Genomic DNA, 17,384 nt, shown 5'->3' with positions numbered 1-17,384 from the left:
TTTTACCCAAGATGTTTCCACAGCTACTTTTCTATCCACTGCTGAAATGCTGTTTCGTAACTTCTTGCAAAGTAGTCTCCAGCGATTTGCGAACTCACATTCCTTCACTTTTTTTTAGCTAAGCAGTACTGCAAGAACATTGTTTTGACCCTTCCTGAGCAGTGAAATACTGTTATTGTCACGAAACTGCTAAAATAAGACATAGTCTCTTTCTACACAGGTACTAATAATTCTGTGTGTGAAGTGCAGACCAAAGGATAAAACACTGTAGAGAGGAGGATAACAGGCAAATCTTGACTCAAAAAGTGTTGTGGCGTACTGTGAATAGGTTTCAAGTACTAGCCCCTGGCTTATTGTAAGAATTTAAGAGCTAGAATGATTTCAAAAAGCAAGTATGGGTCAAGGTCCTGAATCAACTATTCCACACTGAATTTAATGTACTCAAAGGCAGATATTGACATGAGTAAAACTGCAGCAAAGTATTCTTTTTTGCTAAAGGCTGCTCTACCAGTCCCAGAAGATGATGAAATACTGTAGAAGCAGCAATACACAAACATTATTTTTCTCTTTATTGCTAGTGCAATAACAAATCATGCTCCACAAAACAGAATATTCCCTCCTTTGTAAGACATTCCTTTCTCCCTTCCAACCTCTCTCTGGAAACAGAGAAAAAAAAAAAGGAGAAAAAACCAAAAAGCAAAAGCAGTGAATTTGTGACTCTAGAGTTGACAAGAGGATCCCCACCGATTTTATGCCCATAGGAAACATGTAAGAGTGACAACAGCATTGCCTCATGTCTTGCCACGAATGAGTGTCTGCCTCTGGTGAAAAGCACAGCCCAAGTGTCTGGGGACCTTATCTGAAAGCCATGAGTGGGCCACCAGGGATCTCAGTGCCACACCTCCTTTCTGCTGACCAAGTCTTGCCCAAGGGATTAGAAGCACAAGCAGTTTGGCACATGGGCATCTCTATGCCAGGAGCTGACTTGATTTACAGTCACACAATAACCACTGCACCATGGTCATCACCTGTCTGGAGTATAGGTGATGGGACATTTCAGCTGTTACAAGGTACTGACAACCTCCAGAAAGTTTATCTAAATGTGCATTAATAGCTCCTACAAATATATGCATTAGAGCAAAAAAAATAGTGAAATAAATGGCTGTTTCCATTCTTCAGAAAAATGCAACCAAGCTAAAAACAGAGAAAACCAAATAAAATTTCTTTAAAATACTTCACATGCATAAATATGATTGTTTTTCCTATCAGAGGTTCCTCCAAATAAATACAAAGTCAAACACATGTAATATATCAGATAAGTTAAATGTTATACCTATTTTAATGTTATTTTAAAGAGCATCCTTGTAATTCCTTTACTGCAAATAATTTTTCCTAGAACTTCATGTTTTATGTAAAGTATTATGATGTCAAAAATTCTTTAGGAAAAATAATACTCAGAAAAAGAACAAAGGTAGTGAAATTACAAAAGGATCCTGGTGGCAGTGAGGAGATTAATGACTTTTTATTGGTTTGTTCACCTCTAGAGGTAGCAGAGATTATGAGTGTCAGGTTCTGTGCAAGAACAATATGGAAACTTGTGAGATCCAAATGCTATATTGCTTCTTTTTTAAAGACAGTTTTCACTAGAATTAACAAGGTTCACAGTATGAAATTATTTTATTTATGTTGGGGTTATTAGATACATTTTAAAAGCCAAAACTTGAAAAATAAAGGGGAAAATCTAAATTATATATGGGAAATGTGAGCTCATATAATAAAAGGACAGCAGAGGCTATACAATTTTTCTGAATGGCAGTTTGTTCCATAATTGTGAAGGGATTCTGGCACCTTTTCCTTGAAGCTTTTGTTATCATTATGGATGGGATACTCTGTCAGAAGAATTTGTCTTCTTTGATCTTGTAATTTCTGTGTTCCTAAACTGCTCTACATCAGCAGAGGCTGGTGATCTGTTGTTTGATCCATAGTCACTGCTGAAATACCAAGATGCATAACTGCAGCACGATTTTCCTTTCAACTGTGACATTAATTAAAAAAAACTAAAGAAAAAAATAGGATCAACTGGTAATAAGGAGTTATAAATACTACTAAAACTGAGTGGCAAAGTCAGTGTTAGACATAGCAGTACCAAAGCTCCAACACTACATGAAAACAATTCCTTCAGTACCAGTAATCTTTCTCTGTTTTAGAATAAAACCTAAAAGTGCATTTGATTAAAGCAAATATAAACAGAATTCAGTTTCCTCCCTCGTAACAGGCAACACAACTGCACACTTGAAAGCCCAGACAACCAAGAAACTAACTTCTCCCTATTGCTTACCTCAGGTTTTCATTGGCCCCGAACTCACTGAGCCCTCCCAGTTGTTTGGGCTCAGTGTATGTGAACAAGTTAACTAATGCCCACACTTCACTCCATCAGCAGCCACTTAGTTGCATTTGGTGTTTACCTGACAGATGTGCGACTTTACGTTAGTGGGGTAGGGAGGAAGCAGAAGCCCAAAAGTCAGAAAGCTGAACTGGCCTTTCTGTCACAGAAAATGCTGTTTTCAAGCCTATATGTAGGTATCACCTCTAAGTTCTCCACCTCATTAAATGCAGGGCCAGAGCTGACCCCAAAGTGCTCCCCTAGCACAAGGCATTATCATTTGAAGTACTGTATTTACACCTGCTTTAAGCTCAGCCCTTCATTTCTTTGACCCAAACAGAAGGACCAGTAATCATTCCCACTGCACGTGCCCTCCCTCAGCAGTGTATTCACACCCGATTTTCTCTTTCTGGTGGTGTGTGTGTCCGTCCCCCACCCACCACAGTCTCTGGGAGGCCAGGTCCATAAAGCATTCCAGGTGCGTGTCTGCTCACACACAGACGCAAAGAGGTGCACTGAACTCCTCTAGTTCATCTCATACTTACTTTCCATTGGGTAATCTTTGAATTAATAAAACTGGAACAAAAGAAAACCTCACAAATGCACTGGCAGAAAAGACCCTGATAAATGTTTAAATTATTAAAAATCCAATATTTCAGAATGCATAACACAATAAAAAGAGTATGACTACCCCATACAAAAGACTGCTAGGATAAATGGTCTTGCATTGAACAGATTTCCACTGTATGAAATAACGAATGGCTGAATTATCTGAACAAAAAAACCTCTGTGAATCTTCCTTTAAACTGGTTATTCCTCAGGAATACATAAATCTTCTTAGGCAGGGCACTCTGCCATCTGTTTGCTGTTGGTTATTTTTGCAGCTCTGGGGGCTAACGGAAAAGGGGGAAAAATTACTTCTGCTAATAGCAAAACAGAATTTATAGCACGGTTTCAATGCTCAGAAGTAATTTTATTTCAGCAAGCCAGACAAAGCACATAACTACACAAACAAAACATAATATTACCTGGGACAGCTCTGGTGGGGGAAAAGCAAGCTATTATCTAATGGTCTTTTCAATAGCTTGTCCCTCTTCATCCAGATGGTGCAGTGTGCTGTCTGGACTAACCACTGGCTTCCAAACCATCACTGCAAAAAGGCTTTTTCTTGGTTTCTTTCTCTCTCTCTTTTTTTTTTTAAATTTTAATTTTTAAAATCTTACTGATTAACAGCTTCCTTTCTGTTTCTTCTGCTAACCAAAACTGTACCCTAACATTCTTGAAATACAAGACACTGTTAAGTGTCTCAGGAGCTCCTATATAGAGAAAGGAAACTCCCTGGATATACTAGACACTAGCATCTCACAGTGGCCATTTTCTTCCCAGGAAGCAGGAACACTCTTTTTTCTACTTATAATTAAAGAGGCAAAGGATGAAGGAATTACACAGGATAAGAGGGGCAAAGAAGATGATCCCAAAAAACAGGCTCCTGGTAAGATAGAATTTAGGTAGTAAGGCATTTCTAAATAAATAAACAAAAGTCGAAAAAGCCCTAAGAAACAATATTAAATTATCTTAGCCCAAACCAAGAAACCCAACATTCCAAAAAGGGCTAATGTAATCATTAAAGCATGCACAGAAACTCCATGACTGGAATAAATATTTGGGAGGATCCACTTCAGGGTCATTGAAACTCCATCCAAACCCACCCCAATCAAAGAATTGATCTTTACTGAAGTATTATCTTGATGGAGGATAATTGTTACGAGCTCAAGCTGAATACAGACCATAAAGCACATTTGTGCAGAACTACATCCACCTGTCTTCACAGTCACACACAAAGCTGCAAGTAATTCTAAACTCCTAAGTCATGAAATGATGGATAAATCCTGGAGTTTTAGCAAAAGGAAGTTATGAATAAATTTTATATACTGATATTTAAATAAGTAAATGAGGAGACGCTATATGAATTTTGGAAACAGTAAATACGGCCTATGTTTTCTGAACAGAGTAATTATTTTAAGTGTTCAACTTACAGCATCTTCAAGTCCAAGCAGGTGCACGTCTCTTTTTTTAAACTACTACCACAATAAGTATCTGAAATTGCAACCTTAGGAAGTAAGACACTGAAAAGCAACAGCAGCTGTTTAAAAGATGAGGTTATTCTGCTTCCCTCTCTTGTAGACACATACACACAAATATACATATACTTGTTAGTCAACACCTACATCAAACTGAGTCCGAGTGTTGCTGGAACTGTTCAAAACACTGTACTCATCTACATGCTGTGCAAAAGGACTTAATGAAAAATGTATGAGTTACTGTACAAAAAAAAATGCAAGTACCTTAGCCTAGTTTTGAATCACTCCAAACTACCCAATAGCGGTGAACCAAATGAAGAAGGATGTTTCTCTGCCACCAGCCCAGGGCTGATGCTGTTAAGCAGGTTTCTGGAGGAAGGTCACTGCTGAAAGGTTACTCACCGTTACCTGTTGAACTGTTCACCATGTTAGGTGCCATGCTGTAAGGAGGAGCCTGTGGGTTCATCAAGCCAGAGCTGTTGTTCATCGGCTGAGTGTAGGGGGAGCTGGATCCCATAATACCACTCTGATTCATGGCAGGAAAATTGCCTTGCCTAGGAGAAGAAAAGAGCACACATACAGTATCTCGTTACGTACCTCATTGCTGAAGATGCTGTGGTTTTTCACAGTACATAACCTATTGTTTGTCAATAGCTAAGGAGAAAAAAAGCACACAGTTAGTTGATTTTACCTACATGGGGAGCTCTGAATTAGTCTTGAACTTACCATATATCTGAGATAGAACTGAACTGAAGGCTAATGTATACAGTGTCTTTATATGGCACTACCAATCAGTAGAAAAATACAACTCATATTATGTACCCTACGAGTAGACAGCAATGTGATCAGGAGTCAAAATTAGAACCTAGCATTGGCATAAAAAAATAAAATCCAGTGAATTGCCATTTTGACCATGTAATAGCAATCCTTACCTGCCACAGCTTAATAAACAATGAAATGACCAGAAGAAAAATGGGTACCACAGACTCAGTTTCCAATTCCTGTACCTGATGTTATTGCACTGAACAGTGTTCATTTGTACATGCCATCTACGTCCAAGCTTTCAAAAAACTACGTACATACTACACTTTGTTGAAACAAGTAAGATCAGCAGAACTATGTTGCTTTTGAAAATTAATCTCACATATTTGTATAATGCTTTTGTAACTGAGACAAATTTGTCTGAAAAACTGCCCTAGATGAAGCCCTTAGGTAATTCTCCATATGTTCAGATATGAAGATCTTCGGACCAAATATATTTAAAGACTAAAACATATCTACTTTTAAGTTCTAAAAAGTATCTAAGTAAGTTTGGCACTTGATTTATCAAATTCTATAGACAAATTGAGGCATAAGGAAGAAAATAATACAATCCAAGTAAGCAGAATAACCCAATGTAATGCAGGATTCAAGTTCAAAAATAACCTTTCATTATTTTAATCCATAAAGCAATTACCTACCTTGTCTTAGTACAGTTGGAGATTGCACATATTGTCATATGTATAGGAGTAAGACTTATAAATCCATATATATAGATAAAAACACATGCAAAAATATACTTACTTGCATATTTATAGACAACATGGGAAAATACAAAACTCAGAGCTATTTCTTCAATGTACCCCCTGTAAATTTATGCTTTTTTCCAAATAAAAGAAACAAGAAAACCAACACCCATTTATACAGCTTTAGCACCTGACAGCTATTATTTCCTTACAAAACAAAGCATTTAATTTTATCCTACAGGCAGGGAAAGCTGCATGCCCTGGTAGCAAGATGGAAGTTTTGGTATAAATTCTACTTTTAATTATTATACAGTATTCAAACAAAAAGGCAACCCCTAAACCAAGAACCCTGAGTAACTACAATGGCTTCTTGTCTTCTCTAAACTCATGGCAGATTCTTAAGGCAACCGGTAGAAACAGATTTCTTTTTTAGGAGGTACAGGAGGAAGACCATTAAAGCACTATTTGGCCTAATTTTTCTTGACACATTGTGAATTTCTTCAAAGGCAAAGAGAACGTGTTATCTAAATAAAGCATCTTTTTCCAAGTCAGTTTTGTCCTTTGCTCTCTGAAGACAAACTTTTCTTCACTCTTGCAAAGAGGCAAAGGCTTTCTTTTGATATGAAGGAGACAACTGCCATACAATGTCATTTCCCTGATGAAGCTTGCAACGAGAAGTGGAGGGAAAAGATTTAAAATGCACAGTGGTGCAATGCTCCAAGGGAAAATTACAAAGGGAAAAGAGAAGAGGAGAACCATTTGGCAACAACTTTAAAAGATTTCAGTCACACAATCAAGCTTTTCTTATGTAAATACTGTATCTTAAACATCCCCACCCCCCTTTTTTTAGCTGAAAATTGCTATATTTCCACAAATGCAGTTAACTAAAAAATTCTTTTTATGCTGGATAAGTGAGATCCTTTCCATTTCTGGGTAAAGTTACTAGCGAAGATGAACAAAATGTGCAAGTGTATTTTTACACTTTGAAAAAAGAAGTAATAGATTTTGAGAGGTTCTTTTATGGAGTAAGGCTGGGATTCTGCAAAAAGCAAGTCTCTAAAGGTATCTATCTCTTCAATGTCTTTCTTGTGCTTTAGAAATACACAGGAGATATGCACCTTGCAGGTAAGCTGAAATTGGTCCTTACCTACTAATATTTCAATACTATTACTTCCTATAGCATGTGTATCTTCTAAGCTGTGGGGCTGTTCATTGTCTCAAATTGAGGTACAACCTATTGCATGTTACCCACTATGGACATCAATCTCAATTGTAGCTCATGAAAGCATACTGCTGTACAACAGCTTTAAATCAAAAAGTAGGAAACTATTTCCAGTTTAGATGGGGAGTGGAAATTAAATAAAAAGAATATACTAGCTCTGGCCTGGACAGCAAGAAAACAACTGAAGTCTAAAAAATTGCTTCTGTACCCAGAAGGACCTGAGTGGCAGAACCTAATTCTGAAATTTCATCTGGCAAGGCAATACCTTTCCCTTTCATCCTCCTATGTTATGTCACACTTGGAACGGACACAGCTCTCCATCACTGGAAAGAACCCAGCGAGAGAAAATAGTCAGTACCATCCCTGGCAGGACTTTGTCCCCCCCTGGCCCCTTAATAAAGCACTGACCACAGCATATGTGAGCTAATTCAGTAACACTGAAGGCGACATCCTGTAAGAGTAAATGTTATTTCATCCTGAGATTGGGTACAGTGAGCAGTACAGAGCTCCTCCACATATTATTCTGCTCTATGATGGCTTGGAATGGAAAGTTTCTTTAGGGAGAAATAATCAGGTATTACTTCAGCCTTTAATTCTCACTCCACAGTGGGCCTCCTTTGAGTAAAGACTGCCGACTGTGACAAATTGTGCTGCATCAGAGCTATAATATGAAGTGGAGTCCATTAAGAACTGAGCTGAGATCACCAAACTCATTTTGATTAACCTCCAGGTCACTAAACACTTATAAATATGTTACACAGCAGCTGCTAAACATATTTATATATGCTTAAGGTCACAGCATCATCTGTTGGTTGTTGGAGTTAAGTCAAAAATCTTATGTTTCCTTCTGTGCTGCTTTTAGTACAGGCATTTCCAACACACTATTTAAGAAGTAGATATCTCAAAGCATGCTACCAGACTCTCTCCTACATCTCCCAGTGTTCTCCTCCATTCTTCTGAGAGGCTAAATAAAAATCAAACCTTTTAAAAACAGTCTGCTTTACATGTAGTGACATCTAATGGCAAAAATTCAACTGACCACCTACGAATTCTATAGCAGAACAAACCCAGTTAAGTATACGCTTTTACAATACTTGCCACATAAACACCAAAGGCTGGATTGCTTAGAGATGATGCAATTAGGACTAATAGGAAGAAATTAAGAAAAGAAACACTTATTTTGAGTATAATGAGAAAATGTCTTCACGGTGAGATGCAGTTGCCCTCCAAGGCAATGAAGGAAACGCCAGCAGTCAATAATTCTGCACACAGGCAACATGTTAGAGAATGTACTGGCCAGAGAAATCCTACATTGCATATGAACTACAAGACCTGCTCTTCCAACACTGTGATCTCAGATCATGTATTTTTATAAGAAAAAGCAGCCAGGCCAATACAAATGCAGGATTATGCTATCAATCTAAACACAACATATAAGCCTATATGTTTCTTTTTTCTGCTCTACTGCTACAAGTAGATCTTCAAGAATTCAGCAAATGGAAGAAACTAAAAGTGGGAAGGGGGGAATTTGCTTGCTTTCTGTGGTTTATTTACTCTGTTGACAATTTAGCAATGCATAGCACTTGCATAATGCCAAGAGCCAGTTGTTATGCTTGAGGAAAGGGCTGCCACCTCAGGGGACCTAGACAGGCTGGAGGAATGTGCTGACAGGAACCTTATGAAAGTCAACAGGGACAAGTGCAAGTTCCTGCACCTGGGAAGGATGAGCTCCCTGCAGTGGTGCCAGCTGGGACTTGACTGGGGGCAGCAGCTTTGCTAAAAAGTCCCTGAGCATCTTGGCAGACGGAGCTGAGCATGAGCCGGCTCACTACCCTCACTGCAAAGAGGGCCAACAACATCCTGGGCTGTGTGACTAGGTACAGAGCCAGGAGATGGAAGAAACTGACCATCCCCTCCTTACTCAGCACTCATTAGACTCCATCATGTCCAGTTTTGGAACCCCCAGTAAAGAAAAGATGATGATAAACTGGGGTGAGTTTATCAGAGGACCCTTTAGATGGTCAGGGCTTGAGCACTCACCCTGGAGGGGCTGAAGGATGAGGGCTCATTCAGCCTAGGGCAGAGACAACTGTTGAACATACAGCAGCCCCACAGCACCTAAAAGAGGTCAACAAGAAGATGAAGCTTGGCTTTTCACAGTGGGGCACAGTGGGAGAATGAGACACACCGGGCAAGTACTAAAACATGAGAAGTTCAGACTGGATGTATTTTCCCAGTGAAACAGTAAAGAGACTAGATCCAGTGGCCCAGAAGGGTTGAGCAATCTCTGCCCTTGGACATTTTCAACATTCAGCAAGAGAAAGCCCTGAGCTGCTCCTGATGGGGAGACGGTTGGAATAGAGACCTCCTGAGGTTCCTTACAGCCTGAATGATCCTATGATCTTAGCCTGTCTCCTTCATTGTGCTGTTGATAGTCTGGTGTACTACTGGGTCCAAAATACAACTGATCAAATTCAAAACATTCCCTTTTAAGCAGGTCCTGTTCTGCTCTTTTGTTTTCCTTCATTTGCAGTCTACCCAAAGCTTAATCTGCACTTAATCTCTTTTCTCTGCAAAACAAGTAGCATCAGATCTAATTGTGTCTTCTGAGCTAATGCAGAAGTCTGTGTATTTAAAAAGAGGAGATGACATGCAAGATCTGGTCATCGTTACAAAGTAGAACAAAGAAATTGTAAGAAAGAACAGCACTGACAATACAAAGGAGCACATGAACGATCACAGCTGCTGAGCAGTGTCTCTTATACTGAGATGTCTTCCTTTAATTGGACCTGAAATCCCCAGTAAGTTCATGTGTTGTCTCTGACTCCTACACAGAAGTCACTCTCTAGCCCTTGCATTTTGTACTTGCTGAAATGTGATTTAGCACCTGATATGTGATTTAGTACCTTCTCAGTGTTGTCACCTGATGAAAGTTTTTACTGTTGTCTTCCTTAGATTTGAATAACTATGAATTACCTACAAAGCTGAGTTCAGAGGTAGGTGTGGTTTAGCTATGGACAATGACAAAAATGGATTATGCTTCTCAGTGAGACAAGAAATGAAGACACAACTTCTCACGTGGAAGCATGTCAAAGCTTAGGCTTTTGCTGTGTGCAGAGGGATTGAGTTCTACAGCTTTCTGTGGATTTCCTAAGAGGTGTCTGATGCTCTGTGCTCTCCTCTCAATCTGCAATACTGAGTAAAGCCCTTCATGCAAGCAAAAAAAAAGATCCAGCTTCTGTAACAAGCCCTGTGGCAGCCTGAGCACAGGGGAGTCTAGCACAGAAATGTGTAGGGCACAGAAGAAGGGTTCAGAGGTAGAGAGTCTAGAAAGGCTGGAGATGAGGAGAGTTTGGGGGATTAAAGATAGAAATGGAGGTGATAGTAGGTGGAAATGAAGAATGAAAAAGGGCTGGGAGCATTCTCACTAGGTGCCAAAGGCTTTTAGGGTCAAGAGGATGGTGGGTGCTCTGGAGAAAGGAGATGCAGGAGGAGGAGGAAGGAGGAGCAGGGAGGAACATACAGATTGCTGCTACTCCCAGGGTCAACACAGGTTTAAGATCCTTTAGCACAAGTGGAGCCTCTCAGCCAGATATGCCTGAAGGAAGGAAGGCATTCACAGGGAAGCTTTGAAAGCAGGTGCTACCAGAGATGTGCCCCTCCACAGCTCCCCAGCTCGAGCACCCTGCCACGAGCAGGGCCAGGCTCTGAGGCAGGCACCCTGGCCAATTGCTGGGTGAGGTCCAGTCCAACAGCATGGCACAGTTGGGACAATGAAGGATCAGTGCAAAAAGGATGAGAGTCGGGATGGGTCACACAGCCCAGCTAGGGAAGAGTTGGCACTGAGTCACATTGCACATATCCTGGTGGTCACAAACTTGCACCAGCTGTTAGTGAGGCAGTCCTGCACTACACGTCCTGACACTTGCCACAGCACTCACACAATGTGGGGATTTCTCCTAGTTATCCTGCCCTAGGCACTGGACCTGAAAAATTATCCTGTTACTGTGACCTGGCCACCTGAGCAATTGGGTGGTGAAAAAAAAATAGCCCACAAGTTTGCCATTTCTGCTCTGGATCTTTAACCTACATCAGTTTTGCAGTGAATGCACTGCAGCACCTCAGGGGAGTAATTTGTGTAAACATTTTAAAAGGAACATTTTTTTTTTTAATGCTGACACACTGCTAAGGTGGCTACTTGATTACAAACTGTGAAAATGACTGCGTTAGGCTGCACTCACAAATCACAGTGTACTGACCAAATTGCCCTGTGCTTATCTGTGCCAGGTCTGCAGCATGACAATATTTCCTCTCTCTTTTAAATGTCAAAGTATGATTTGGGGGGTTGTTATTTAAACACACTGACCTGCACAATAACCAGAAGTACTTTATTTAAATCTGTCTTGAGCTGGGACTAGCCTTAAGCGCTTATAATCAGTCACACTTTGACACCAAATGGGTTATTATAATGAGAGTAATTCAGGAGTGAGACCTGTGAATGCTTTCTCCCTGGAGAATTTACACATAAACATGTGCAGGCAGATACATATGCTCTTTTGTTATGGATTTTCCTTCTTGCTACATTATGGGCTTCCATGGAGAAGTGAAACCATTCTGGTTGTCAGGGGATATGGGAGAACTGAAGGAGGGAGGAGAAAGGGAAAATAAACCCCAGCATTGCTTGCTTTGCTTTGCCTGGAAGTTCATCGGCGTATCAGCTGTTAGCAAAGACCAGGACACATGAAATGAATACTGGCTTGAGCAGCTATAAGTTCTGATGTAAATAAACCAAACAAATTTAACATCACTACATCTGAAAGTCAGGTATCCTTTTCTAGCTAGCTGCTACTACAAGTGCACTAATCTGGACTTACATGTCCTCCTCTGTTCAGTGGTGAAACTTGCCTACCACAATAATAAAGTTTTAGAAAAGCAACCATGAAAGCTGGTGATGTGACGGGAATTAGATCTGCCACAAGATTTTTTCCCCATTTTTCAGGTTAGAAGGAAAAAGGAAATTTTACACTTGTGCACAAGTACATACATGAAAGGGGGAGGCTAAAGCTCTGAAATGCACTGACAATGCACTGGGAAACACAAATGAGAAAACATCTGGGTTTGTACTGAGAGTGTGTGTGTGTATGTGTTTCTGCTGACATCAGGCACACAGAACAACACCAAACTGTTCTTCCCAACAACCAGACCTAAATGGCAATGCTAAAATGGGGAATAATTTTCAAGCATCATAATTATGTGATAGTGCACATTGCCTTGTAATCCACTGCAGTCTGACCGAGCACACTGTCTGTTTTGTTCGTCTGGCTGATCTAAAGATTATTGTGTGAGATACTTTTTGAAAGAATAACAGAAATAGCCTTTCTAAATATATTATTTTGCTTCTGATTACGCAAATACTTGTGCCTTTAGCATCATCACCATTACTTAGATTTCACTAAGAAACAATCAAGGAGGAAGAAGAAACTTATAAATTAGTTGTTCCTACCACAGTGACTGAAAGCTGAGCTGCTCAGAACAGCAGCCACAAAAACTTACTGTTTGTTTACAAGCTATTGTCATCACATTAACCATTTTTCCAGCAAAACATCTGCCCAATGGGCTATCTACTTGGTAGTCATTTAAAGCCCAACAAAACACAGAAGCATCATAGCACATCGAACACTGGAAGAGCAACATAAGAGACACATGTAATTCATGAGTAATGATGCTAATAACAACACAGCTTCACAACATTTGCATAGCTGAATGCATGCCGAGATCAGAATAAATCTCACTACCCCATTTTACAGATAATGAAAACTGAGGAAGAGATTCAAGATTAATAATGGTCTAAAAATATGGCCAGAAGAATAATAAAGTAGTTCAACAGAGTGAGAAAAACATAGCACAAGTCTGCAGAGAAATAAATCCTTAACTTCATTTGATCCTAATAACAGAAGGGTGTGTGTATGAAAAACATGTAGTGATGGCAAAATACCGTAGGGGGATTTTTGTTTGGTTGGGTTTTTTTAGGTTGCAGCTGTTTTTGTTTGTATAAAGTTCCTTTTTTGTTAATTAAAGCGGTTTTGGTCTGAATTTCATGGTGACCACCCATTTGGCCACCAGCCTTCAAACTCACCCGGAATCCCTGAAATGGCTGTATTGCATAGTGTTCTTACACGTACAGCAACATCTCCATATTTGAAATTATTTGTGTAAGAACAAACTAAGCCCTCCGTACTCAGTGCAACCAGTACTGGATAGATACAATATAATGCTGTGTGACAGAAAACACAGAAGTGCTGAAGAGTGGGCCAAGTCAAATGGCTTGTAATCCCAACGCAGCTCTGCTCTTGGTGACCTCTGCATACCTTCCTGACAATGTGGATTTGTACAGCATCTCTGATGTCAACTGCTTGCACACTGTCCCCACCAAACATGGTATCTGAGCATGGAGGAGCTACATTTCTTAGCATAAGTGGAGTGTTTGATGGGTAAAAGGGGGCTGCTGTAATCTGTTAGGCAAGGAGGAGCATGCGGGAATTGGGTTTATAGGGAAAAAAGAATTTTTCCCTGTATGGCATGATGCAGTCAAACTGAACCAGAATTCCAAGACGGGTGATTTAGCCTGGTGTGACTCGACATCAAAATGGGAATGACTCATATGACTCTCACTATGCACCTTCTATTTTTGTGCATGCTTATAAATAGCTGTATTAAAAAGTCGGAAGGCCCTATGAACTCTCTTCCAGAAAGATTACTTGAAAGTGGGTAAGAGTCTGTTCCCAGCACACGAACAGCCAGAAGGTCACCAAAGCGTGGTGCTAAAAAGCTACAGGAAACTAAGGACACAACTGTGTGTTTCATTAACTCAATTTCCTCTGGTGGGGCACCGCTCTGGGAGAGAGCTCAACCCCTGAGCTCTCTCCTCTTCCACCTGGGAATGCTGCATCTTACCACCTTCTTACCATGTTCAGTCACATCCTCACACTGTTTTTAAGTGCCACTGCAGCTCCATGGAGCACACTGTGCTGGCAACCAACTGAAAATCTAATAAAATCCTGATCGTTTCATGCCAACTCTTCACTGTATCTTTTCATAGTAAAATGTCATCTGGCGGACAGCAGCACTCTGAATGCAACTGTGCATGTGCAGCAGCATGGCGAGAAAGTTCTCCAAAGGGATTTCCCAACAGACACATTTTCACTTACCTATCTTTGCCCAATAGCCTGGAGCTGTTATCTGTTTATCAATATTATTACCACCACTATTACCATCAGTCTCGTCTCTTTGGCACACCGGACAGTTTCACAAGAGCAGTGTGATGCATATGTCAGCCTGGTTTCAGCTGGCTCTTTTCTTTATCTTTGGCTCATAAGATGCCTGAAACCTACTGTGACAACTGCAGCGGGTATTTAACATGTTAGTAAGATTGGTAGCTATCATTAAAAAATCTCATTGCTATTATGTTACTATTTAATATGATTCTTATGAGGTTACTTATATGTCCAGCTAGAACCAATGCTCCCATCTGAATGCATCAAAAAAGTGAAGGGCTTTTCCCACTCATAATTCCCCAGGTAGCACTGCTAAAAAAAATAAATTATTTTTTTCTCAAATACCACCATTGTCAAACAACCTAAAACCCCCTCTAAAACCTAAAACCCTCCTACCATTTTTTATGTCTCTCCCTTTCTGTCACAAAAATCTTAGGCTGTTCAATCAGAGTCTTGTACTTGCACAGTGTATGTGCCAAATCACACAGAGCAGTCAAAGACTTAGCTTTCTTCATGACTCCCATTAAACAGATGGCTATTCTTCTGTTTTATTTTGGTGGGGTTTTTTTTCTTTTTTTCCCCCTGACCAGTTCTGTAATTCAAACTAGTAGTTCTTCTGGTTACCAGGCAAAAAGACAGACAGTGTGAAAATGCAGTTTCCTCATCTGAAACGCTTCTTGAAGTACTCAAGAAAGTACTCAGTCTAAGGTCCTCCCTTATTCTTAACGTTATACAGTAACAATTAATGAAGCACTGCATTCTTAATGTCCTAAAGACCACCTTTTAAGGTACAGAATTTCTATGCAACATCTGACCCCTGAGGTAGAATGTTAATAAATTACACAGAGTCCTACACTGCAATTTGGTTTCAAAATAATTAGTACTTTTACAGAAGGCAATGACTCTCCTCAACAACCAAATGAAGCCAAAAATAATCCTGACACAATAACTGAATTAGAAGTATCTCTGAGATGAATGAAAATTCTCATTCATGACTAAAAATCACCCTGCCTTCCCGGCATCCTCCTGCTTTCACAATTTAAGAATGGTTCCTCTCCAAAGAAGTAAAGGAGTAGGACTCTTGAGGTCTGTGGTTAATCTCTAATGGCATGAACAGCATACAGCAGTCTACTTGATTGATGAGTAACCAAAAAAGAAAAAAATGCCTCCCCAAATCACTGGTTGCCTGCAAGAGCGCTGCAGCATGGTGACAACCAGGACTCCAAAATGATGGATTTACCTTTTAGTAAAACAAAATTCCAGATAAAAATATATTTCTCTTAGTCTCCCACAAGAAATGGGTTTGGTTAGCTCAGCATGTAAAGTTTCTTCCAATCCTTACACAATTTTATCAGCAGTTTTGAGATGATCCATAAAATGCATCTCCATTTAAATAAAATAATCACACAAGTGTGATTCTGAGCTTTCCTCCTACTATAATAAATACATATATGCTGTGCTGTACTTCCCCCCTCCTAATATAATGTAGAAAAAAGCCACAGAGTTCTGCTTTGAAAAGCAAAACATGAGGAAAGGAAATGCCCCTTCAAAAAAAATAATAAAAATTTCAGCTTGATGTAAATGACTTTCTCACGAACAGGGAAGAAGCACAGGTCCTTTAGTAGAGAAATATGTCAATACTGGTTAATAGCTTCTTTAGAAATTACAGTTACAGTAAGCATTAGTATTTGGACTTTAACCCCTCAAATCACACAGAAACCTGGCATGGAGAGAAAATATTCCAGCTGTTCTTGAATCGCCACCAGCCCCAGGTAGAAAAAGCATGGCAGATATTTGGGGTTCACAGAGACACTCTGCAGTCATTTAGCCCAAGAAGCAATACCACTTCACCCACTGAAACCATACATGGACTTTATTTGAAAGCCGAATGTCGTTTCATGGACTGAAACATACTGCCTGGATATTCAAACAGCACGAACTGAAAGCAAAGTGGGGCTCATTCCAGGGTGATCGTCAGGATCCCTAAAGGACACCCCAAGTGTGCGAGTGCTTGGACGAGTGGAGCAGAGGGGAAATGACCAGACAGCTTGAGACTGGGAACTGTGAATGGCCTGAATTTGAACGGGAGTAACTCATTCCCTGTGACTGAATGTTAAATAAAAGACCCGGCAGAAAGCCTTTCTGCTAGGGGCTTATTTCAAAGGCAACAGATAACATACCCGGCACTGGCTCCAATTATGGCTACCAGTCCTATCTCAGCCTAGTTTACTTTGGGGATTTCACAGCTGGCAGCCTTTCATCTAGAAGTAGCCTGGTTTGAATAAGCAAAGAAACTTGAATGAGTACTTAACCTTCCTGCACTCCACCGAACTTCCCAGCAGAGAAGAACAGCACCTCCAAGCTTAAGGGGAAGAGGGAAAACAATGGAAAATATATACTCTCTCCAGGGATTAAAGATGGTAAGTTTTACTGGAGCACTTCAAGACTTCCTGCTACAAAACTGCAGCTTTCAAAATCACAATTAGAATTTTAAACCCAAGTTTCAAGATCAAAAGGGCCAGACTGGAAAATACTGCATAGAAACTGACAGGCTCTAGGATGTAAAACACCTAAAAGAGTTCTGGGTTTTATTTATATTATTGTTCTTTTTAAAAAATTTATTCCCCATTTCCGCCTCGTTCTTTTTCCTTTTGACATTTTAATGCACCATGTCCATTACTATATTTCCTCACCAGTACCTTCTAGTCCATCAGCAGTGCTGCATTACCCTGCTGTTGGAGAAAATAATACAGAAAAAGTGCTTTGCTGGCACCAGCAACACGGAATATGAATTATACATACACAGCAGGAGAGAAATGCTGATGGAAGGTTAGTCTGCCTGTGTGTGTGCAAGTGTGCATGTATACACACACAGATTAAAAAGAAGACACCTAGAATGCACATTTTAAACTAACTTAC

The 17,384-nt window shown here is 40.0% G+C and overlaps 1 protein-coding gene across 1 annotated transcript in view; it reads right to left on the bottom strand.

The window, feature by feature from the left end:
- Positions 1-17,384, bottom strand: part of LOC103802059 (AT-rich interactive domain-containing protein 1B-like) — a gene marked incomplete at both ends in the record, with an annotated part of 65,447 nt that overhangs the window by 2,805 nt on the left and 45,258 nt on the right. Inside the window, one exon of the mRNA XM_009074498.1 lies at positions 4,873-5,018. Within this exon, the coding sequence (XP_009072746.1) occupies positions 4,873-5,018 (146 nt within the window). The remainder of the gene's footprint in view (positions 1-4,872; positions 5,019-17,384) is intronic.

This window comes from Acanthisitta chloris, unplaced genomic scaffold (genome assembly GCF_000695815.1).
Source record: "Acanthisitta chloris isolate BGI_N310 unplaced genomic scaffold, ASM69581v1 scaffold19345, whole genome shotgun sequence".
Taxonomy (NCBI): Eukaryota; Metazoa; Chordata; class Aves; order Passeriformes; family Acanthisittidae; genus Acanthisitta; species Acanthisitta chloris.
The sequence above is the reverse complement of the archived record's forward strand: the minus strand, read 5'-3'. Positions and strand labels throughout refer to the sequence as shown.